Source organism: Asterias rubens, chromosome 17 (genome assembly GCF_902459465.1).
Source record: "Asterias rubens chromosome 17, eAstRub1.3, whole genome shotgun sequence".
Taxonomy (NCBI): Eukaryota; Metazoa; Echinodermata; class Asteroidea; order Forcipulatida; family Asteriidae; genus Asterias; species Asterias rubens.
Window position 1 is genome coordinate 8,760,063 of NC_047078.1, and position 24,164 is coordinate 8,784,226.

The 24,164-nt window shown below is 39.8% G+C and overlaps 2 protein-coding genes across 5 annotated transcripts in view; one reads left to right on the forward strand and one right to left on the reverse strand.

Moving 5' to 3' along the window:
- Nucleotides 1–381: 381 nt before the first annotated feature.
- On the reverse strand, nt 382–9,249 carry LOC117301394 (chaperone protein DnaJ-like). The gene is made up of 8 exons (XM_033785354.1): nt 9,036–9,249; nt 6,899–7,021; nt 6,055–6,137; nt 4,646–4,697; nt 3,553–3,614; nt 2,442–2,855; nt 1,607–1,846; nt 382–832 (listed from the first exon to the last, which is right to left on the reverse strand). The coding sequence occupies exons 1-8, from the start codon at nt 9,100–9,102 to the stop codon at nt 707–709; spliced, it is 1,167 nt and encodes a 388-aa protein (XP_033641245.1). The 5' UTR covers nt 9,103–9,249; the 3' UTR covers nt 382–706.
- A 96-nt stretch (nt 9,250–9,345) lies between these two features.
- Nucleotides 9,346–24,164, forward strand: part of LOC117301393 (AUGMIN subunit 5-like) — a 29,735-nt gene continuing 14,916 nt past the window's right edge. The window contains exons 1-3 of one of the 4 annotated variants that reach the window (XM_033785349.1): nt 9,346–9,434; nt 22,249–22,372; nt 22,755–22,850. In XM_033785349.1, the coding sequence (XP_033641240.1) occupies nt 9,425–9,434; nt 22,249–22,372; nt 22,755–22,850 (230 nt within the window). In that variant the 5' untranslated portion in view covers nt 9,346–9,424. Of the gene's footprint in view, nt 9,435–15,773; nt 15,862–20,870; nt 20,957–22,248; nt 22,373–22,754; nt 22,851–24,164 lie in introns of those variants that run through there. The other 3 variants (XM_033785350.1, XM_033785351.1, XM_033785353.1) reach the window with 3 other exon arrangements.

Genomic DNA, 24,164 nt, shown 5'->3' on the forward strand with positions numbered 1-24,164 from the left:
TTTCTGCAATAGGTTCTAAAATAAATTTGAAAATAACATACTAAATTATTAAAACATAATAAAACAGGTGTCGTACTTTGATAAATAAAATTAACCATTTACTCCTTTTTTACTTAGATAAACAAACTATTTGATTGTTGTGAGAAACATACAAGCTGTTCTGGTGATAAGAATTAGTACAAAACAACAGAGAAATAGATTATCAATATAAAAAAAAATTATCTTTAAAACTCTAAATCGATTCACACAAAATACTGCAGGTAAACTGGCAGCAGTCACAGCAATCATTGAGCGCGTTCGATTAGCTTCCCTGGGTCGACCCTGCAAGTACCTGCCTGTATTCTTGCGGATAAAGACAGGATACGAGTCTAGTTTTTTTTTATAGATGTGAAAACAATTTGGTAAGGAGATGGCAATCATGTTAACCGATAGAGGTCGCCTTATGAACTTACGGTAATTAAAGTATACCTTATACCCTAACTTTTAATGTTTGATTTTTTTCCTCTTAAACCCTTTTTTCATAAAACCCAAATAATAATATCGCAGGATTTGTATAAGATCAATGTGTTTATCAATATTTGGCTATTGCTACTTTGTTCTGGGTATTAATTGTTTGGTTTTTTGGGGGGATGTATGACTTTGTTATTTGAGATATTTATAAACTTCATTTTATTTGTACTATTACATTCTTAGTGTGATTTCGGTCTCAGCTTGATTTCTGGTCGTTTGAGATCAGTTCTGTTTTCTTGCGGACTTCTTGTCCTATTTCCGCTGCCTCTCTTGCTCGTCTCTTATGCTGGGCCAATAACTGTCTCTTTGACAACTTCTTCGGCTGTAAATAAACAATAGATAAAAACAGAAAGCTAATGATTTCCAGAAAGAACAAACAGAGAATTTGTCGAACTCTTTGTGGCTTGAAAGCTCAAAGTCATTGAGCTGCTCAAACAGAAAATATTGCTTTTCCGCTTTAAAAGAAATGAGCATGATACAACTGACAAATTGTACAGTGGCATGATATTTTGGCTGCTAACCTTATTCTGGTAAGCATATTTTTGTTGTATTTAACGACATCTGTGCTTTAGTAGCTAAAGTAAAATTGGGCTCCGGGGCACAGTTGCATAAAGCTGTTATAAGCAGAAAGGACTGCTCAAATTGATGATAAGCAAATATTGAATGGGGCACAAGTCACACATTGACACTTTTATGTAATTGTGGCTGATAAACAGTTTCTGCTAAGCAACACTTCAGTGCGTAGCAATTTTTTAGTGCAGGGTTTATGGAATTTGTCCCTGATTTTGATTGATCGTTCTAATCAATCAATCATAAATAAATAATTTGTATAGCGCCTAGGTTTGCTCAAAGGCGATGAGGAACAGAAGAAGAAAAAAGGTCATTGATTGTAGGCGGCCTCCTGAAACAAGTGGGCTTTCAGAAGAGCCGCGATTGTGTTGAAGGATGTTGTGGAAGTTTGTTCCAGAGTTTGGGTTCATAAACAGAGAAGGCTCTATCAGCAAGAAAAGGTGATGTGACTTGTTCTTGCCACTACAGAGTATGGTGAACAAGAGCTAGTTTATGTGGGAGAGTTAAATTTTGGACAGAAACTGACCTTATATGTTTCAAATGTAGTTCTGTGTTTGAAGGAGCTTGTAGATCTCTGATTCTGATTGGAGTTAGTTTCTGATCCTGCTGTGCTCACTTCACTCTCAGAAGGGTCAGTTGTTTGATCCCATTCTGGGTCGCCACCCACTGGGTAACTTGGCTCTGTATGGGCACAATCCTCACTGGGTGACTCTGAAGACGGTTTGTGTTTGCTGCCCTCGTCGTCAGAATCTTGACAGTCTTTTTCCTGTTACATAATTGAAAATTGTGATAAGATTACTTCCAGCCTTTTCAAAGAGTTGCGACAAAAAGGAACCAATATTCTTTGGTCACGTTGTTGCAGGTTTTAGTACAACCCAGTTTACTTGATACTTTCTCAAGTCCTGTGAAGAAAACAAATCTTAGGCATAATCTTGCATTCGAGAACTAGATTCGAACTTTGTAATCATCGAGACTGTTATACTTTTTTGTAACTCAAAACACAAGGTCCACAGATTTACATTAAACTTACACTGTTTGAAGATAATGATGTTAGAAAGCTTCCCTGAAAATATTACTTGCTGAGGTGCTGTAGTTTATACATGCTAAAATAATTTTGGTCTCATGATCACTGAGACGAAAATTATTTTCATGACATTGTTTAATTTACTCATTTCTCAACAACTACCGCATCTCGGCAAGTAATATTTTCGGGAAGCTTTCTACTATCATTATCTTCAAACTGTGTATGTTTAATGTAAATCTGTGGACATTGTGTTTTTTGTCCTACAAAAAGTGCATAGACCCTTTACAGCTAATAAATGTATTAAAAGTAACATTTAGGCCGATTTATTTATGCGTACCTGTGGGTTTTTGAACGGTGTGTATGTGTTCTCAGCGGAAGAGTGTCTGCCTTTGTCGTTCCCCTGCGGGGTTTCATTCTCCTTGCCTGCTCGTGATTTGTTTTTCCTGGTTAGTGGTGTAGACCTCTGTGTTTTTTGTTGGGAACTCTTACAGCTGTCTTGTTGGGAAGTTCGTCCATTTGTTTGGGTAGGCCATCCAGAGGTTGGTTTGGAGGTCCTTCCCCGGGTTTGTTGGGAAGTTCTTCCAGTTTGTTGGGAAGTCCGCCACGTTTGTTGCGAAGTTCTTCCAGTTGGTTGGGAAGTCCTGCTACTGTGTTCAGAAGTCCTGCTACTTTGTGAGGAAGGCCTCCCCCATGTTGGCTGTGTGGTCCGGCGTGGTGGACTCCATGTCTCACGTCGTCGATGAGGCGGTTGCTACATTTAAAACAAATAACACACCTTTTGACTTTAGAACGCTAGGTGGCAGCAGACTTACCAGGTAAAATTCTGATGTTTCTGTTCTTGCTCCCTTCTAGTGTCCCAAAGTCCCCCAATACTATATTCATAAATACCTAAGACAGTTTCGCTATTCCTATTGGTGGAGAGCGCGTCACGTGGGGGTTTTAAACCTTTGATAATGACCAGTAAAAAGTGTTGAAACATGGGCGTGACACGCGAGCTTGCACCTGTGCTTATAAGACAGTTTCTTCATTCATATTGGTCGAGAGCAACGGCCAGGACAGTTGTGCCACATCACGCGATACGCGCGACGCGCACAGCAATCTCCTTATAAGGAGTTGTTTACCCGATGGCGGCGGAGGGCCTTACCATTTCATAGCTGGAGGGGTGTTGTGTTGTGTTGTATTCAAAGAAATCATTTAAACATTATAATTTTGTTCATTTATTTTACTTTTTGACCAAAGAAATTGATATTTTTTGACCGAAAATGTATTTATGAAGGGGAATCAAAGTGTGTTGAATCGGTTTTCAACTTCGTATCGGTAAAATTATCAAGAACCAGGCCTCGGCGGGTTTGAACCACTAGTTGAAAACCTCTTCACCACACATTGGTTCCCTTCCGTTCTACGTGATCCAACTTTTAATAATGTAATATATTAACATGTATGTCTACCTGCCAAGGGTCGTAGAACTGCCGTCCAAACAACTCTTCCAACAAGATTTCCTCCAAGGATTCTGTTATTTAAAGACAAAAATATTATTGTTTCATAAAAAGTCTAGAAAAGGATTTACTTTTGATCACAGCACTGTATTCTATTGGTCTGTTATGTCCATCGAGATCATATTGGCAAGTTTCCATTTTGCTTTTGTAAAAATTAGCTAGAGCGATCATTTATGACAACGAACTAAAACAATTCCTTTCTTGATACTTTAATCTACAAAGCCCCGCACCAAGCGCTACCCAATCACAACCACTACTCTGACGTTTCCAAATGTAACACAAAAGCATTAATATTATATGAGGTATTAATAAATCAACTCGTCATTGCTAAAAAAAAGGGTTACTAAGCCCCGCCCCAATACACTACCCAATCACAACCGCTTGTTCGCAACCACCACTAATATATTCAAATGTAACACAAAATCATGTATATTCTATGAAGTATCAACCAACTCGTCATTGCTCAACATAAATAACTAAGCCCCGCCCCAATTACACTACCATATCACATCCACCAATGCGCAACAATTACACTCTGACGTAACGAAACATATTCAATGAAGTATCAACGAACTCGTCGTGGCCAAGATATTTCCATTGATTGTCGGGCTTAGATTGCCTTGGGAGTCGTCACCACAACTCTGGCGTAATCAAAATGTAACACAAAATCATGTATATTCTATGAAGTATCAACCAACTCGTCATTGCTCAACATAAATAACTAAGCCCCGCCCCAATTACACTACCCTATCACATCCACCAATGCGCAACAAACACTCTGACGTAACGAAACATCATGAATATGTAATTTTCAATGAAGTATCAACGAACTCGTCGTTGCCAAGATATTTGTATTGATTGTCGGGCTTAGATTCCATTCGAAGTCGTCGCCACAACTCTGGCGTAATCTAAATGTAACACAAAATCATGAATATTCAATGAAATCTTGACTAACTCGTCGTTGCAAAGATATTTGCATAAATAGGCTAGGCTTAGATTACATTTGAAGTTGCCATATTGTTTTTGATTTTAGTTGAGTACTTACGATGTCTCATCCTCCTGGCTTCTTCTTCCCTTCTTAGTATATCTGCAAACATCTAGAAAAATAAGGTTTAATGCCAGTTCAAATGATGTACAATGTCCTGGCTAATCGTTTAAAGTACTTTGGTAGTTGTTTTTATTTTTGTTTTAAATATGAATTATGGCTACCACCCAATCCTTGGCAGACGAGCTTGGAGTCGCTGACCCCCAAACTGATATTTGAGCATAAGTTTGATTGTTCGCTTGTTTGTTTATTTCTACGCAATTAAACATCAAGTCATACAACATTGGCTTCGAAGAAAATATTGAGCGGAGGGCTATCTAAAACCCATTTGGCTTGAATGGATGACATTATATATGTGCTAATGGAAGAGTGTTGCTATATATATATAATGAGTAGGGCAGATGGCCTTAGCTTTCGATCCAAACCGGACCTTCTTTAGAGGCATACAACAAGAACAAACAAACACATATCCATTTATAGGGGGGAAATGGTAAAGGGATTAAGGGAAGGATCCAGAAAGAGGCGGGAAAATTATAGCAAATTATAGTTTCTGTTTCAGAAATATATATATTCTTTTTTTCTTTTCTTTTTAGTTTAAACTTAATTTATCCATTAGTTCATAGGCGGCGCTAGTTTAAAAGAAATATTACTTTGAATTGAAGGACATTCTGTTCATAACCATAACATAATTGCATTTTTATAAATAATCATTAACTGGAAGCCTCGGGAAAGCATAAACTTTATCGCAACGCGCGTTAGCATTGACTAAGGTGCATGCTGGTCAAGCTAGCGATCAAACTTGATCCATTATAGCAATACCGTCATGCTCCTCACTCAACAGTTAGCAGTTACGCAATGGGTAATATCAATGGGTGCGTTCGTTTAGCTTCCCTGTGTCGACCCCGGTTTGTGGCGGTTTTTTTCCCAGGACGAGTGTGTGCAGATAATTACCCACGTTCGTCCTGGTAAAAAAAAAAAAACGCCACGCACCGGGGTCGACCCAGTGGAGCTAAACGAACGCACCCATTATTGTTGTGGTTTTTAAAGTTGTGGTCCTATAACGACCATGTTTTTTTGTGAATCTTAGGATAATTTGTCTGTATCAACATATTTTCGGTGGCTTTTACTTAATGTGTTTGGTTGATTATATATTCATCTGTTTACATGTATCTTTATTGCTTTATGATCATATTGTGTGGATCTTAATTTTAACGCTTTAAATTATTTAGGTTTTGTGGCTAAAATGGAAGTTTGAATTCTTTTAAATCGCCTGGGAGCATTTTTAATGGACTTGGCGCTATATAAATGTGTTTATTATTTTATTTTATTTTATTATTATTTTATTTTTTTGCGGAAAAGGTCTATTGGTTAAACTGAGGGCGCCCTCTCTTGAAAACTGTTTATCTTACCCTGAAAAAAAACATGTAGCCTAATCCGCCGCCGTATTCCTCATCACTTTCACCATCACTGTCCTCATCGTACCTGTTAGTACCTGAAAAACAATAACCAAAATATTCAGAGTATTTCTCGTCCAGCAAGATGATGTTTTTCCTCAAAAGTTATTTTAGCCCATTAGTTGGCTAAACAAAAGTCGGAGATAAGCATGCGCAGTTTAAAGCTTTTGAAGTATTTCTTTGGATAATCTTCCCATCAAGGCAACTCGGCAAACTTCGAAAAAGGCGTATAAACACCAAGCTGGCAACAGCCAATCTGTAGACTCTAATACAAACATTTTTTTGTTATGATTTAAATATTGCTAAAATTTAGAAATTTGTATTCAGTCACTAGACGAAAATATTCATTCTAGTCATTATGAAACCATCATTTAGCTTGCTATTATGGTTTGAACCTCAAAACGGTAACTCAGCCTATCTCGAGATATGACTCTTTGTAAAATCCACCCCTGTACTCTATTAAATTAAATTGTATTTCCATATTGGTGAAAAAAGAGAATGATAAACAAATTAAATGTTACTAAAGTCAATAACATTGAAGAACATGTCAAGCAAATATTTAATAAAAATGAAACGAACAAAAACTATGATGTAATGGGTACGGAGCAAACCAATATGGCTTGTTTTGAAGTTCCCAACAAATACAAAACGGGACAAATCACAGCAAAACAAAGCAACAAACAAATAAACAAAACATTTAACAACCTAACTCAAAGGACCACGGTGAGATACCCGGATTGTTTGAATTTGATGTTCCGAAACTATGATTAAATGATTGATTCGTATTGATCCTGTTTACCTTCAGCTAGTACACGATATGCCTGACTGATCCGCTGGAACCGCTGTGTTGCTAGCGGATCGTCCGGGTTTTTATCCGGATGGTTGTCCATAGCCTTCGTCCGGTAGGCCTGTCGAATTTCATCTGCAAAATTTACAGTTATTAAGCAAACATTGTACGGAAGGGTATTGCCGCCACATAGATACATTTTTTCCCTCTCTTATCTTGTATGTACACTAAAACTTATTATGTACGCACACGATAAGTCAAAAATTACCGTGTATGTACACGATAAGTCTAAAAACTGATCGTGTACGTACATGATAATTTATCGTGTATGTACATGATAATTTATTGTGTACGTACTCGATAAATATGGTGTACGTACATGATAAATTATTATGTACGTACACGATAAATTATCATGTACGTACACGATAAATTATCATGTACGTACACGATACATTATCATGTACGCACACGATAAATTATTATGTACGTACACAATAAATTATCATGTATGTACATTATAAGTTATACTGTTTGTACACAATAAGTTTGAACTTATCCTGTTTGTACACAATAAGTTTGGACTTGTCCTGTTGGTACACAATAAGTTTGGACTTATTGTGTTTGTACACAATAAGTTTGTGGACTTATTGTGTACGTACACAATATTATTATATCACAACTTTGACAACCGATTGAGCTAAAATTTCCACAGGTTTTGTTATTTTATGTATATGTTGACTTTATTATCATGTACGTACTCAATAAATTATGGTGTACGTACACGATAAATTAATATGTACGTACACAATAAATTATTATGTACGTACACGATAAATTATCATGTACGTACATAATAAGTTATCCTGTTTGTTGTACACAATATGTTTGAACTTATCCTGTTTGTACACAATAAGTTTGGACTTATCCTGTTTGTACACAATAAGTTTGGACTTATCGTGTACGTACATAATAAGTTATCCTGTTTGTACACAATAAGTTTGGACTTATCTTGTTTGTACACAATAAGTTTGGACTTATCCTGTTTGTACACAATAATTTTGTGGACTTATCGTGTACGTACACGAACAGTTTGGATTTATCGTGTACGTACATGATAAGTTATCGTGTATGTACACAATAAGAGAGAGAAAAATATTCATGCGGCGGCAATACGCCTCCGTAAAAATGTACAAATATTACGCAACAATTTACAACTCTTACGCAAAAATTTACAATTATTACATAATCATGGTTCTATCCATATTAACAATTTGTTTCAAAAGGTTTCATCGGAAGCTTGACAATTGCATAAAGACCTCTGTGGTGGGAGATTATGCTGCCCCCCCCCCCCCCCCCCCGGTACGGCGAGCTGTGAATAAACTAGTTTACTTCCGATAGCCCCTCTTTTGAATCCTCCTCCAGTCCATGTCAATTTTCCATGGGAAGAAGCACACGCTCCGGCGGACAAAATTCCCTGGACACCGCCGTCGTGAGGCACCCCTTACTCTTAAATGTTTAGGGTATTATGACTTTAAAGCTCTTTCATAAATCTGACTTCACGTGCACTGTGTCTGCAACTACTGTGCATTTTTGACACGACGGTTCTGATATTGACATTCCATTGATAAAAATAACCTGTGCTACTTTGTTTGCTTAAGTGTTGTTTATTGATCTTTGTTTTGGAACGGCTAGACAGATTGAAGGCACTGGACTCTATTGGTAATCACTCAAAATAACTATTTGCATAAAACCTTACTTGGTAACGAGTATTGGACAGCTTTTGATAGTATAAAACATTGTGAGAAACAGCTCCCTCTGAAGTAACGTAGTTTTCGAAAAAGAAGTAATTTTTCTACGAATTCGATATCGCGACCTCAGAATTCGATTTTGATGTTTCGAAATCAAGCATCTGAAAGCACACAACTTCGTGTGACAAGGGTGTTTTTCTTTCTTAATTATCTCGCAACTTAGATGACCAATTGAGCTCACATTTTCACAGGTTTGTTATTTTATGCATACGTTGAGATACACCAAGTGAGAAGGGTCTTTGACAGTTACCAACAGTGTCCAGTGTCTTTAAATATACAGCACTATATTTCTAATACGTAAAACAAGTAGCCTACATCATGCCAACAGATAGTCTTACCTTGACTAGCATTCGATGGTAGATCCAAAATGGCGAAACTTTCCCTACGACTTAAAGACGATGACATGATGTTGCGTTTTCATAAACTTCACTCCACAACGAAATAATACTACTTCTGCATCGACTTTCCAGTCCACTATAGTTAGAAATATTCCATGCAATGGTGTAGCAAGAAATAAACTAACCCTCTTGTCCAACGTTCAAGCTGGGTATTTCATATTGTCAATATTTCTCATCATTATTATTTTTCAGCTACGCAATACGCAGTGTTGCGCACTCGATTTGGGGGAACCCCCGTTTTGATGTGTCTGTTTGCGCAATCCACGCTGCTCCGACCTCAGTGAACTCCTAGTATGTGCACAAGCCCTTGATGATGCCCACGTGACTCGATGCAGGATGGTAAGTAAACATTCTGCTTTTTGTCTGTGCAGTGAAAGGGCTATTCACACGACAGCTATTTAACAAGGGTCCCTTGCTAAAATTTAGTCAGGTTTAAAAGTGTAGCACTTTTTTGACAACAGTTGTTTTCTTTTAACTTGAGGTAGGCCTACTTTTTCTATTTGTACAACCATGCCAAAGATTTAGCAAGGCATATTGCCAAATTGCTCTCGTGTAAAAGGGTCTTCAGTTAACGATAAGTGTTTTAAAGGAAAGGTAAAGGTTTGGTAATCACGGTTAAAATATATGGCATTTAAATAACCTTTGGTGAGAAGTCTGCTGCAGCTTTTGATATTATAAAGCATTTTTGAGAAACATTTCACTTTGAGATGATGTAGTTAGGTAAATATATATTCAGCTTTTATGCTCCAAATTATGAATTTTAGAAGCCGTTACCGCAGTAACACTTCTTAGATTGATTGTGTAGTCCTTTTTAGGGCCGGATTATTGTTCCTGATGCGTGGATATATTCGCTCGATTTTTGGCGATATTTTAAAAACGAAACCAAATGAAATTTTCACTTGTTCCAATAGATAGATTCCTCATATGCAGTGGGGGAAATGACAACCCTAACGACGCGTTAAAATGGTGTACGCTCTAAAAGACACTGGGCACTAATTGGTAATTGTCAAAGACATGCCTTCTCACTTGGTGCTTGATTTCGGGAGGTCTCGAAATCGAATTCAAATGTTTTTAAATGGAAAATTACTTCTTTCTCGAAAACTTCGATTCTCCAGAGGGAGCTGCTTCTCGCAGTGTTTTATACTATCAACAACTTGTTACCAAGTAAGTTTTTATGCTAACAAGTATTCTGAGTAATTACCAACAGTGTCAGGTGCCTTTTAGTGCAAATTTTATCAAAATCCATAATGGGTGTGTACATTTTTGGGTGCGGGGTGTTTTGGTTCATACCTGACCGCTTTTAAAAGCGCAATTTGGAATATGACGTCATTGAATTTTAATAACAAATAGGTCTTCACAAAAGATCAAGCAAAATGTCAAGCTCAAGGCCGTTTTGTATGAATGTTGGTTAAAACATTGCTCTTCAAATCGATGGGATCGATGTCTATGACGCACTTTTACAACTGTAATAACTGTTTCTTTAGTAAGCTAAACAAACATTTCACTGTGCAATAGTAATATTAAGTTAGCCGTAGAACCAACGGCAATCCAGACTATATGTGTCCGTTTCAGCTAAGCATGACATTGAAACAATGTATAAAATTGCTGTAATACAATCTATCGTGCGAAGTAAAACAAATTGTTTTAAAGTAAAAAAGTAAAAAAGTAAAATGTAACTTTAATGTTCGATTTTTTGTTTTCTTTCGTTTATTACTTCACATGATTATGACTACGGCGATACAAAATTAGAATAACATACAGAAAATGGCAAACATTAAATAAAGGTGAACAGTTCGATAGACCCCCACCCCCACCCCCGTACAAAAAATAATAAAATGTTCGTTACATTCCAAATTCTTAAAATAATGAAATAAATCTATAATCAAGTTCAAAATTAATGCCCTTCATTTTCAGAACAAATCCCCAAATATCAGTTGTGCTTAAAATCTGTACAAGAAATAAAATGATCGAAACAAACAGCAGCTTTATTTCGACTGAAGGGGAAATTCCCGCGTTTATCATCCTTGCGCAATACAACAGTCGTGTAAACACACATGATGCAATAAATTGAGCCCAGTTTTCGACGAAATGCATTGGTCGCAGTGCGCATGTGCGTATAGCTGCTGATTAGCATTTGGTACAGTTGTCTTCTTGCGAGTGATTTTAGGTTGCCAAACGAAACGAACATTTTTATTCACATTTAATTTGGCCCGTGGGCCACGAACTGTAATGTATCAAATGAAATGAAACTATTGGGAAACATCACATTATGTACAGACTTTACCGTGGTTATCAGGGCCCAGTTTGATAGAGCTGCTTAAGCATGCACAAGAGCAGCGAACACAGCAAAATCGTACTTAGCACTAGAATATTTGTAATAATTATAATACAACGGACATTTTATATTGCGGGGTGACCTATTTAAATGTACTCTACTGCGAATCACAAGGAATACCAAAAATGCAGAGACAAAAATAAAAAAACAAAATCTACACTAACAGAGCAGGAATTAATTAGAAAATTAGAAAAGGAATCTATTAGAAAAGGAATTCACTAAAAAAAAAAAAAAATTAATAATAAAAATTGTTTGCCCTGATAAATAATTACTCGAAATGTTTTAAATTAAAATTTAAAAAAAATATCCTTAAAAAAAAATTACACTTTATGTATATTTTTTTATTAATTCTTACCTAAAAACCACAAACGTAAACTAAAATTGCACAGAGACAATATTGTGTAAAGGACAAATTTTGTATTTAAAAACATTTCGTGTCATTATTTTTCAGGACAGACATTTTTTATTATTACCTTTTTTTAATTTGGTTATTTTTTTTTCTAATGGATTATTTTTTCGATAGTTTTTTTTTTGTTGTTAATTTTAAAAACATTTCGTGTAATTATTTTTAAGGGACAAACATTTCTTTTAATATTAATTTTTGAATTTTTTTTTCTTTTTTTTTTTTAATGGATTATTTTTTGGGAAGTTTTCTTTTAGTGTTTGTTTCAAAACATTTTCGTGTATTTATTTTTTAAAGGGACAAACATTTTTTTATTATAACCTTTTTTAAATTTAGTGTAATTTTTTTTCTAGTGGATTAAATTAACAGTATGCTGTTTTTTTATTTTATTTTAATTTATTCATGTTAAACTTTTGGTGCTCTGTATTTACGATCAAGACATAAATTTCGTTTGTTTTATTATTGGTATTATTGTATATCTTTAATTAATTGTAATTGTTCTTTGATTTGCGCTTTTTATGTTAGTTTTAATTAATATTGTTAGTTTTTATTTTATTTAGCTTTTGGCCCTTTTGGCCGCCCATACAAAAGAACTATTATTACTATTATTTTTTTGAACATAATAGCGGTACCACCAACTTAAGTATCCTTCAAAATGTCCTTCAAAAGCCTTTTTATTACTAAGTGTGGTCAAGATAAACAGCCATCAGGTTTATATTCAACTGCAAACTGACCTTTTTTAAGTTGAATTTGATCATTAAACTTATTCAGGCAACAAATTGAAGGCCGTTACAGCAAGATTTGCAGAAAGGAAAAATATAAAACGCAAATATAAAAAATTAAAAACCTCAACCTCAATCACAGTTTAGTAAAGGTACTAGACACGTTTGGTAATATTGCCAAAGACCAATATTCTCACTTGGTGTATCCCAATATAAGCATAAAATAACGAATCTGTTAAGATTTTGACTCAGTTATAGTCATCGAAGTTGCACAAGAAATAAAAACAGGAAAAAAACACTTTTACTGCACAATTGTGTGCTTTCAGAGGCCTAAAAAGGGCTTTATGCCTGAAGTATTTTCAAATTTTGGGTGAAAAATTCTCACTTGGCGTCTTCAACATAAAACAATCTGTGGACATTTTGGGCTCAAATTATTGCTCATAGAAGTTGCTAGAAAATAATAAAAGAACAAAACATCCTTGTTGCACAATGTGTGTGTTTTTAGATGCCTGAGAGAGGTTTCGGGCCTGGTCTTTCTTAGATTCAAATAATTATTTTAGTGAGAATTACTTCTTTCTCAAAAACTACGTTACTTCAGAGGGGGCCGCTTCTCACACGATGTTTTATACTTATATCCACACCTCTCTGTTGCTCGTTACCAAGTAAGTTTTAATGTTATTAATTGTTTCGGTAAACAGTATTTTCCAAGGCCCACACTTCGTGTATCACAACTTCTATATCAAATAACAAACCTGTGAAAATTTAGGCTCAATCGGTCATCGGAGTCGGGAGAAAATAACGGGAAAACCCACCCTTGTATCCGCGCGTTTCGCCGTGTCATGACATGTGTTTAAAATAAATCCGTAATTCTCGCTATCGAGAATTGATAATGTTTTACTGTTTTCTCAAAAAGTAAAGCATTTCATGGAATAATATTTCAAGAGAAGTCTGTCATCACTACCTTCTGTAAACCCTGTAAGTTATTTGTAAATCTGTGAACTTTTTCTTTTTTTTCTGTACCGAAAGTGTCCAATGGCTTTAAGCATTTTTGTGTCATGGGTACTTTGTTTTTCTTCTTCCCTATGATAACTTCTATTAATATGCTGGTTGGATTTTTATCCAGGCCTGTATGCTTTGTTTTTGAAAGTGCAAGGACACCACCAAAGCATTTTTGTTTCTACTGCAGCATTTCAAGGGCAGGGGGCATGTAAGCAATCGCCTTCATTGCCCCCCTTGTGAAGTATCAGTCCATTGTTTGTTAGTCTTGTTATTATTTTGGTAGCCAGGTTTGTTGTCATTGGATGTCATGGTTTATGACACTACCTCCCCTGTTTTGTGTTTTACAAACAGACATAATTTACAATAAATAAATAAAACTGCCAACGAGCTGGACCAGCGGAGTAATATTGTACAATAATCGGTACCAGTTCATTAAAACAAAATACACATTACGTGAACAATTGGTAATCAATATTTTCGGTAATTGCTTCTGAGGGGCAGTGTCTCTTTAGGTTCCGTTGTACATAAGATAGTGGTCATCATAAACGGCAGTTTTGCTACAACTGTATAATTGTTTTTATAGGCACACTCTGGACAAAATTGGTAAAAACTCAAAATATTTGTTAGCATAAAAACTTACTTGGTAACGAGCAATGAAGGGCTGTTGATAGTATAAACATTGTGAAAAACGGCTCCCTCTAAAGTAACGTAGTTTTTGAGAAAGGCATTTCTCACTTTTATAAGTAATAAAATACTTCAGCTGACACAAATCTGTAGGCCTACAAAAGAGCACTTTTTCTTTTATAATTTTTTCTTGCAACGTCGACTCTGACCAATTGAGCCCACAATTGTTCACAGGCTTGTAGACAGACACTGGACACTAGTAGTGTCAAAGACCAGTCTTCTCGCTTGGTGTATCTCAACGTGCGTAACATAACAAACCTGTGAAAATTGAGCTCAATCGGTCGTCGAAGTTGCGAGATAATAATGAAAGAAAAAAACACCCTTGTCACACGAAGTTGTGTGCTTTAATAGATGGTTGATTTCGAGACCTCAAATTCTAAACTTGAGGTCTCGAAATCAAATTCGTGGAAAAATACTTCTTTCTCGAAAACTATGTCCCTTCAGAGGAAGCCGTTTCTCACAATGTTTTTTACCATCAACCTCTCCCCATTACTCATTACCAAGTAAAGTTTTATGCTAATAATTATTTTGAGTAATTACCAATAGTGTCCACTGCTTTTAAACAAAACTGTTAGTTTTTACAAAAATAAATCACTTTTTGGTTCTACTTTGCTTATATTAATTTTCTTTCCTATAAGATGATTGTATTTTAATTGTTAACTTTGTACATATCAGATTGTTTTTATATAGGCTATATGAATATTTAGCTGTTCCGATCCAGTCAAAATCTAATTCTGAGGTCTCGAAATCAAATTCGGGGAAAACAACTTCTTTCTCGAAAACTACGTAACTTCAGAGGGAGCTGTTTCTCACAATGTTTTATACTATCAACCTCTCCCCATTACTCGTAATCATAAAAAAAGGTTTCATGACGATAAATATTTTGAGTAATTACCAATAGTGTCCACTGCCTTTAAATCGATACCAGTAACTTTCATGCACAAAATGATGATTAAAAAACCTTGTGACACAAAGGCAATTAAAAAGTTATAGACATGGATTTTAATTTCATACAGCTGCTTGAGCAAAAATGTTGTGTAACAATATGCTAAGCAGGGATGATAGCAAATTCTGGTAAACGTCATTTTGTTGCGCTTAGGCATGTCCTGCAATACAATGTTCCTCTTTAGAACTACTGCCCTAAGCGCATTCCAACCATTGTAAAATGCGCTTTTTTGAATGATGTTACAATTATTATTATTATTAACAAATATTTGTCTGCCGGGCGTACATAGTGATACAAATAATCACAGGCTATAATGTCAATTTAAATAATTACAAGCCAACATTTTCTGTAATTATTATTTCGGAAGTCATATCCTAGCTGTTTAATTTATCTTTATTATAGAATAACCACTCTGAGCTTATCAATTCCCGGTATTGAAAATGATCTGAAATGTTTGTTTTTTTAGGCCACTTATTCATGCTACTCATATCAAGTGTCTTTTTATTTAGCCCAATTTTTTTTTCAAGAACAATATTTTGCAGTGTTTGAAGTGCGCCCTCATTAGTTGAGCGGTGGAAAGCGGGCGGTAGTTTTAGAAAAATAATACGGTCGAGTTGGGACGCTACGCAAATTTTCGATAGGACTTATCACCGCTAATTCTGCAAAAACTGATGAAGGTTAGTGAAATAATATCTCGCATCGAATATGGCACATATTCTGGGTACGCTTGGCTTAATTGTGTTGCTTAGAAAACCGTAAAAGACACGATAGGACACTGTATGGTTGTCGTTAGAAGTTAAAAACTATAGCATACAATTTGTATACAAACACGTTAGCCCCACTTGTGTGGCCACACAAGCGAAGTGGGGCTAACAAACACGTCAGACAGTGCAGTGGCACTGACTGACGTTCTGCCAGGGCTAATTAGACCATACGGTAGACAGTACACTGTCAATGGGTGCCAGACTGTAGAATGCCTCCAAGAGAACATGGTCCTACTTAGTCTAGAAAGTCTCATCCGTGAATCCTTTGTTGGATTTGGAAACAAATATCTCATCAGAAGATGAGTCATCTTTTTTATCATTTATTATAGTTATACTTATTATTATAGGGCCTATATGAAAAATATAGGCCCCTATGTTTTTTTATTATTTGTTTGGGTGTGTGGCTAGTACTTTGTAGAGTGAATTGAAAAGTCACGTCCTATTTTAGTTTAGAGAAATTTGTGCAACAACAAGGCCGATAATAAAATACAGTATAACAGATGTCACATAAATTTAATATACAATACAAAACAATAAGCATGACTGTGACAAGCCCGCACGGTGTTTTTTCTCTCATTGTTTTCCTGCAACTTTGATGTAGTTAAAAGTTGTTATCAGATTACAATTTGTGATCAATGCACTCAGCTCAGATTCAGAGCCTTTGTTAACAAAATTAGGTTAATAATCATGTTTTTTTTTTATGTCAGTGGCAGAGTGAAAAGCATTTGCCATTTGCTTCATGCCATTACGTCAACAACATTATATTGAACCAAATCACCTGGCGTCATCATCAGAATAATCTTGGATGCGCCATTTTGGTGGTCAATACCACTGTGAGGTGTGCATTTCATGTGACGCGGTGTTTACCAGTACACGTAAACCTATTGCCCACCAAAATGGTGAGCTTTGCACTGTCACCGCGCATGTGACATGCGTGCAAGGGGTCAATAGAACACATCTCATAGGTTGCTGAACATAGTTTGAACTAACTAATATAAAACAGAACATGCTTAGAATAAAACCATGGTTAACATAGCAAAAACAAACATTAAATAAATATATAACTGTATAATACAAAGAAACAAACAAATAATATCATATTATACGCAGTGCGACGTGTTTGTTTATACATACCCACTATAGGTCACGTGACGCACGGAGCGCAATTGGTCTATTAGAGCCCTCCCCTTTACGCACAGTGCAGCTCAGCCCTACCCATCCCCAGGAATTAGAGCCTCAACTATACCCACAGAGCAGCTCAGCCCTACCACCCATCCCCAGGAATTAGAGCCTCCCCTATACCCACAGTGCAGCTCAACCCTACCACCCATCCCAGGAATAAGAGCCTCCCCTATACCCACAGTGCAGCTCAACCCTACTACCATCCCAGGAATAAGAGCCTCCCCTATACCCACAGTGCAACTCAACCCTACCACCCATCCCCAGGAATCAGAGCCTCCCCTAAACCCACAGTGCAGCTGAGCCTTACCACCCATCCCTCAGGAATTAGAGCCTCCCCTATACCCACAGTACAGCTCAGCCCTACCACTCATCCCCAGGAATTATAGCCTCCCCTATACCCACAGTGCAGCTCATCCCTACCACCCATCCCCAGGAATTAGAGCCTCCCCTATACCCACAGTGCAGCTCAGCCCTACCACCCATCCCCAGGAATTAGAGCCTCCCCTATACCCACAGTGCAGCTCAGCCCTACCACCCATCCCCAGGAATTAGAGCCTCCCCTATACCCACAGTGCAGCTCAGCCCTACCACCCATCCCCAGGAGGAACTAGAGCATCCCCTATACCCACGGTGCAGCTCAGCCCTACCACCCATCCCCAGGAATTAGAGCCTCCCCTATACCCACAGTGCAGCTCAGCCCTATCACCCATCCCCAGGAATTAGAGCCTCCCCTATACCCACAGTGCAGCTCAGCCCTACCACCCATCCCCAGGAATTAGAGCCTCCCCTATACCCACAGTGCAGCTCAGCCCTACCACCCGTCCCCAGGAATTAGAGCCTCCCCTATACTCACAGTGCAGCTCAGCCCTACCACCCATCCCCAGGAATTAGAGCCTCCCGTATACCCACAGTGCAGCTCAGCCCTACCACCCATCCCCAGGAATTAGAGCCTCCCCTATACCCACAGTGCAGCTCAGCCCTACCACCCATCCCCAGGAATTAGAGCCTCCCCTATACCCACAGTGCAGCTCAGCCCTACCACCCATCCCCAGGAGGAACTAGAGCATCCCCTATACCCACGGTGCAGCTCAGCCCTACCACCCGTCCCCAGGAATTAGGGCCTCCCCTATACCCACAGTGCAGCTCAGCCCTATCACCCATCCCCAGGAATTAGAGCCTCCCCTATACCCACAGTGCAGCTCGGCCCTACCACCCATCCCCAGGAATTAGAGCCTCCCCTATACCCACAGTGCAGCTCAGCCCTACCACCCGTCCCCAGGAATTAGAGCCTCCCCTATACTCACAGTGCAGCTCAGCCCTACCACCCATCCCCAGGAATTAGAGCCTCCCCTATACCCACAGAGCAGCTCAGCCCACTACCACCCGCCCCCAGGAATTAGAGCCTCCCCTATACCCACAGTGCAGCTCAGCCCTACCACCCATCCCCAGGAATTAGAGCCTCCCCTATACCCACAGTGCAGCTCAGCCCTACCACCCATCCCCAGGAATTAGGGCCTCCCCTATACCCACAGTGCAGCTCAGCCCTATCACCCATCCCCAGGAATTAGAGCCTCCCGTATACCCACAGTGCAGCTCAGCCCTACCACCCATCCCCAGGAATTAGAGCCTCCCCTATACCCACAGTGCAGCTCAGCCCTACCACCCATCCCCAGGAATTAGAGCCTCCCCTATACCCACAGTGCAGCTCAGCCCTACCACCCATCCCCAGAAATTAGAGCCTCCCCTATACCCACAGTGCAGCTCAGCCCTACCACCCATCCCCAGGAATTAGAGCCTCCCCTATACCCACAGTGCAGCTCAGCCCTACCACCCATCCCCAGGAATTAGGGCCTCCCCTATACCCACAGTGCAGCTCAGCCCTATCACCCATCCCCAGGAATTAGAGCATCCCCTATACCCACAGTGCAGCTCAGCCCTACCACCCATCCCCAGGAGGAACTAGAGCATCCCCCCTATACCCACGGTGCAGCTCAGCCCTATCACCCATCCCCAGGAATAAGAGCCTCCCCTATACCCACAGTGCAGCTCAGCCCTACCACCCGTCCCCAGGAATTAGAGCCTCCCCTATACCCACAGTGCAGCTCAGCCCTACCACCCATCCCCAGGAATTAGAGCATCCCCTATACCCACGGTGCAGCTCAGCCCTACCACCCATCCCCAGGAATTAGAGCCTCCCCTATACCCACAGTGCAGCTCAGCCCTACCACCCATCCCCAGGAGGAACTAGAGCATCCCCTATACCCACGGTGCAGCTCAGCCCTACCTGCCACCCATCCCCAGGAATTAGAGCCTCCCCTATACCCACAGTGCAGCTCAGCCCTACCACCCATCCCCAGGAATTAGAGCCTCCCCTATACCTACAGTGCAGCTCAGCCCTACCACCCGTCCCAAGGAATTAGGGCCTCCCCTATACCCACAGTGCAGCTCAGCCCTACCACCCATCCCCAGGAATTAGAGCCTCCCCTATACCCACAGTGCAGCTCAGCCCTACCACCCGTCCCCAGGAATTAGAGCCTCCCCTATACCCACAGTGCAGCTCAGCCCTACCACCCATCCCCAGGAATTAGAGCCTCCCCTATACCCACAGAGCAGCTCAGCCCACTACCACCCGCCCCCAGGAATTAGAGCCTCCCCTATACCCACAGTGCAGCTCAGCCCTACCACCCATCCCCAGGAATTAGAGCCTCCCCTATACCCACAGTGCAGCTCAGCCCTACCACCCATCCCCAGGAATTAGGGCCTCCCCTATACCCACAGTGCAGCTCAGCCCTATCACCCATCCCCAGGAATTAGAGCCTCCCGTATACCCACAGTGCAGCTCAGCCCTACCACCCATCCCCAGGAATTAGAGCCTCCCCTATACCCACAGTGCAGCTCAGCCCTACCACCCATCCCCAGGAATTAGAGCCTCCCCTATACCCACAGTGCAGCTCAGCCCTACCACCCATCCCCAGGAATTAGAGCCTCCCCTATACCCACAGTGCAGCTCAGCCCTACCACCCATCCCCAGGAATTAGAGCCTCCCCTATACCCACAGTGCAGCTCAGCCCTACCACCCATCCCCAGGAATTAGGGCCTCCCCTATACCCACAGTGCAGCTCAGCCCTACCACCCATCCCCAGGAATTAGAGCCTCCCCTATACCCACAGTGCAGCTCAGCCCTACCACCCATCCCCAGGAGGAACTAGAGCATCCCCCCTATACCCACGGTGCAGCTCAGCCCTATCACCCATCCCCAGGAATTAGAGCCTCCCCTATACCCACGGTGCAGCTCAGCCCTACCACCCGTCCCCAGGAATTAGAGCCTCCCCTATACCCACAGTTTAGCTCAGCCCTACCACCCATCCCCAGGAATTAGAGCATCCCCTATACCACCGGTGCAGCTCAGCCCTACCACCCATCCCCAGGAATTAAAGCCTCCCCTATACCCACAGTGCAGCTCAGCCCTACCACCCATCCCCAGGAATAAGAGCCTCCCCTATACCCACAGTGCAGCTCAGCCCTACCACCCATCCCCAGGAATTAGGGCCTCCCCTATACCCACAGTGCAGCTCAGCCCTACCACCCATCCCCAGGAATAAGAGCCTCCCCTATACCCACAGTGCAGCTCAGCCCTACCACCCATCCCCAGGAATAAGAGCCTCCCCTATACCCACAGTGCAGCTCAGCCCTACCACCCATCCCCAGGAATTAGGGCCTCCCCTATACCCAGAGTGCAGCTCAGCCCTATCCCCATGAACTTTGTGCTACCAGTGTTAACATGTGATCACACAATATAGTGGGTAAAGACAAACACAGCTACAGAGTAAAGATAAGGGAAGACTCATACATTGTAGGCCTACACCTTACTTGGCTAAATTTTCAATAAATAACACTTTTAACTAAAAACGGAGCCCCATTTATGAAGTTGAATATTGTGACATTAATTAAAATCACATTCCCAGTATTTTACTACAAAACAGAGTTCTTCTACCTGATGTTTTGACTGAGAGTATGGTTAGCGTAAATTACTAAGGTTTGAGCGAGCTCACCCGCCGTGGATTTTGCGTTGTGCATGCTTGAAGTTGGGCTGTGATAAGGGAGATCGTGAAGTATACCTTACAGCTATACCCCTTCCATAAATCAAATATTTTGAGGGTTTGCAGCTTCATGATGATATTTTTATTGAAAATATTGGCAGGAAAATCAAATGAGGGCAATGTAAAACCACACATTCAGGCACAAACACATGACATCGTGTAAACATTCTCATGGTATTTGGTGGAACTGTGTTACTGGCATTGTTCAGCCATCGGTAAGGTATCATGTGACAAACTCCAAAATATTCTTCGGTGATTTTGAGAATTAAGTCTTTTTTGAGCCAAACATTGCAACAGCAATCATTTCTTTTTAACGCACGTTTATATATATATTTTTTTTTTTCGAGTGGAGTTATTCTACTCTGTTTATTCAACAAAAGACAACATTGGACACTTGGACACTTTCGGTACAGAAAAAAAGATTAAAGTTCACAGATTTACAAATAATTTACAGGGTTTACAGAAGGTAATGGTGAAAGACTTCTCTTGAAATATTATTCCATGAAATGCTTTACTTTTTGAGAAAACATTGAAACAATATCAATTCTCGAAAGCGAGAATTACAGATTTATTTTAAACACATGTCATGACACGGTGAAACGTGCGGAAACCAAGGGTGGGTTTTCCCGTTATTTTCTCCCCACTCCGATGACCGATTGAGCCTAAATTTTTACAGGTTTGGTTTTTTGATATATAAGTTGTGATACACGAAGTGTGGGACTTGGACAATACTGTTAACCGAAAGTGTCCAATGGCTTTAATTCATATTACTAAAGAAGCGTAATAAATACTGCTATTACATTGCTAATAATACTTGACCCAGAAACTGGCGTGCTGTACTCCTTTTTTTCTTTTTTTTTCTAGGTCTAGTGAATGACAACCCAGTTACTGGGTCTATGTTAAATACGATGAACATTATTCAATCCTGCTTATCATCATGTGAATGCAACCATTGGCATTTATAACTTTTCCATTTCATATATTCAGAATTTATGTTCTTTTATATTTAATTTTACAGCAATGTCTGACAGACGGAATGATGTGGCCGTCCTTCTCCATGAATGGGCGACACAAGAGATGAATTTCCTCCCTCAGGGGCGCCACGTTAATGCTCCAATGCCCACTGTACAGGAGCTTAGAGAGTAAGTATTTATGACCTCTGACCTCCATTGTAATCTAACTGGCATTTAGCTAGCATACCACTGTAAAGGGAGAACAACTGCATGTTTAATTTATTAGCACAATCACATAAACATCAATGGCCTGAAGGTACCAAAACCATACCAGAAACTTGAGTTAATCTATTCTAGGTATTTCAAGGTCAAGAGTTTGAACCTGAACTTGATTCAGTAACTATGAGAGGGTTGCGGTAACGCCATGTGAAATTCTCTCTTTTGAGTAGTGTTGGTTCTGAAAAGAACCGTTGGTTAAAGACTCAACAATTCGATCAAAATGCTCTGATCGTCGTCATATCAGTCTTATTTATGATTTTGACTTATTGATTGTTTTGATTTTGATTTATAGGATTTGCCGAGGAAGTCTTCTTGATGTGTGGGACTTTGTAATCCAGAGAGTCTATTCGGCTCAGACTGCCAGAAAGATGAAAGGAAATCTAGCTCTGTATCCTTTATCAGGAATTTACTGATTCCTTATTAATGATTTAAAGCCCTTTTCACTCTGCTCCATTCCCCAGGGGCAACCCTGAGACAAAGTCCCTTGATCTTCCCCTTATGATGCATTTAGCAGGCCACTGTTACAGACACCCAGAGTGGGAGGCACACAAAGTCATTCTATGGTTACGAACTCACAGACACATGAGACTAGGAAGATCAAAAATGTCTTATACCGGTGTGCTGCAAAAGAACATCGGTGTAGAATCGGCTGACGAACTTGCCACCCTCATACAAGACCGAATTACTTGGAAAAGCCATACTTGAGCCCCCCTGTGGGCGACCGAACGAGTGAGTGTGAACCAGGCATACCCCAGGAAATAGCCACTCCTGCTATTGAGTAGGGGTAAGCAGTAAATTCCTATGGTATATTACTTGGAAAAGCCATACTTGAGCCCCCCTGTGGGCGACCGAACGAGTGAGTGTGAACCAGGCATACCTCAGGAAATAGCCACTCCTGCTCTTGAGTAGGGGTAAGCGGTAAATTCCTATGGTATTCTTGAAACATGCAACCAGAACCCAGTGGAATGGGGACCAAGGCGGGACAGTGTAAAAGTGCGCCAGGCAAACCGTGGCCGCAGGGTGAAAAGAACTCATAGGACCTCCCCAGGGCTGTATTCCACAGGGGATAAAGAGATACATGTACAGTGTAAAAAGGTCTTAAGCTATTCTGTTTAAAGGCAGTGGGCACTTTTGGTAATTTCTCAAAATTATTGTTAGCATAAAAACATTTTTGGTAAAGAGCAATGGAGAGATGTTGATAGTATAAGACATTGTGAGAACTGGCTCCCTCTGAGTTAATAGTTTTTCAGAAAGAAGTAATTTTCAACGAATTTGATTTCGAGACCTCAGAATTAGATTTTTAGGTCCCGAAATCAAGCATCTGGAAGCACACAACTTCGTGTGACAACGGTGTTTTTCTTCCATTATTATCTCGCAACTTTGACTACCAATTGAGTTAAAATTTTCACAGGTTTGTTATTTTGTGCATAATTATGTTGAGATACACCAAGTGAGAAGACTGGTCTTTTTACCATAGGTCTCCAGTGGCTTTAAGTAATAGTTTTGGGGTTTCTCAACAAGGCTTATACGTAAGAAGACTGGCCCCATGTCTTTATCCTTGTTGATATAAAGACAGGCACTGGTCTTATAATACTGGTCCAATGATTTGATTGGATATACTGTATTGTATTACAATGATTCCTTTGGATAAACGTGCTGTGACTTAAGCTTTCCATATCTGTTTTATAATTGGTCTGAGGTT

Coding starts and splice junctions, on each gene's coding strand:
- LOC117301394 (XM_033785354.1), bottom strand. CDS start 9,102: ATGTCATCGTCTTTAAGTCGTAGGGAAAGTTTCGCCATTTTGGATCTA. Junction 6,138..6,898: donor ATATCGTGTACTAGCTGAAG/GTAAACAGGATC, acceptor ATTGTTTTTCAG/GTACTAACAGGTACGATGAG. Junction 833..1,606: donor CTACATTTGAAACATATAAG/GTCAGTTTCTGT, acceptor GTTTATTTACAG/CCGAAGAAGTTGTCAAAGAG.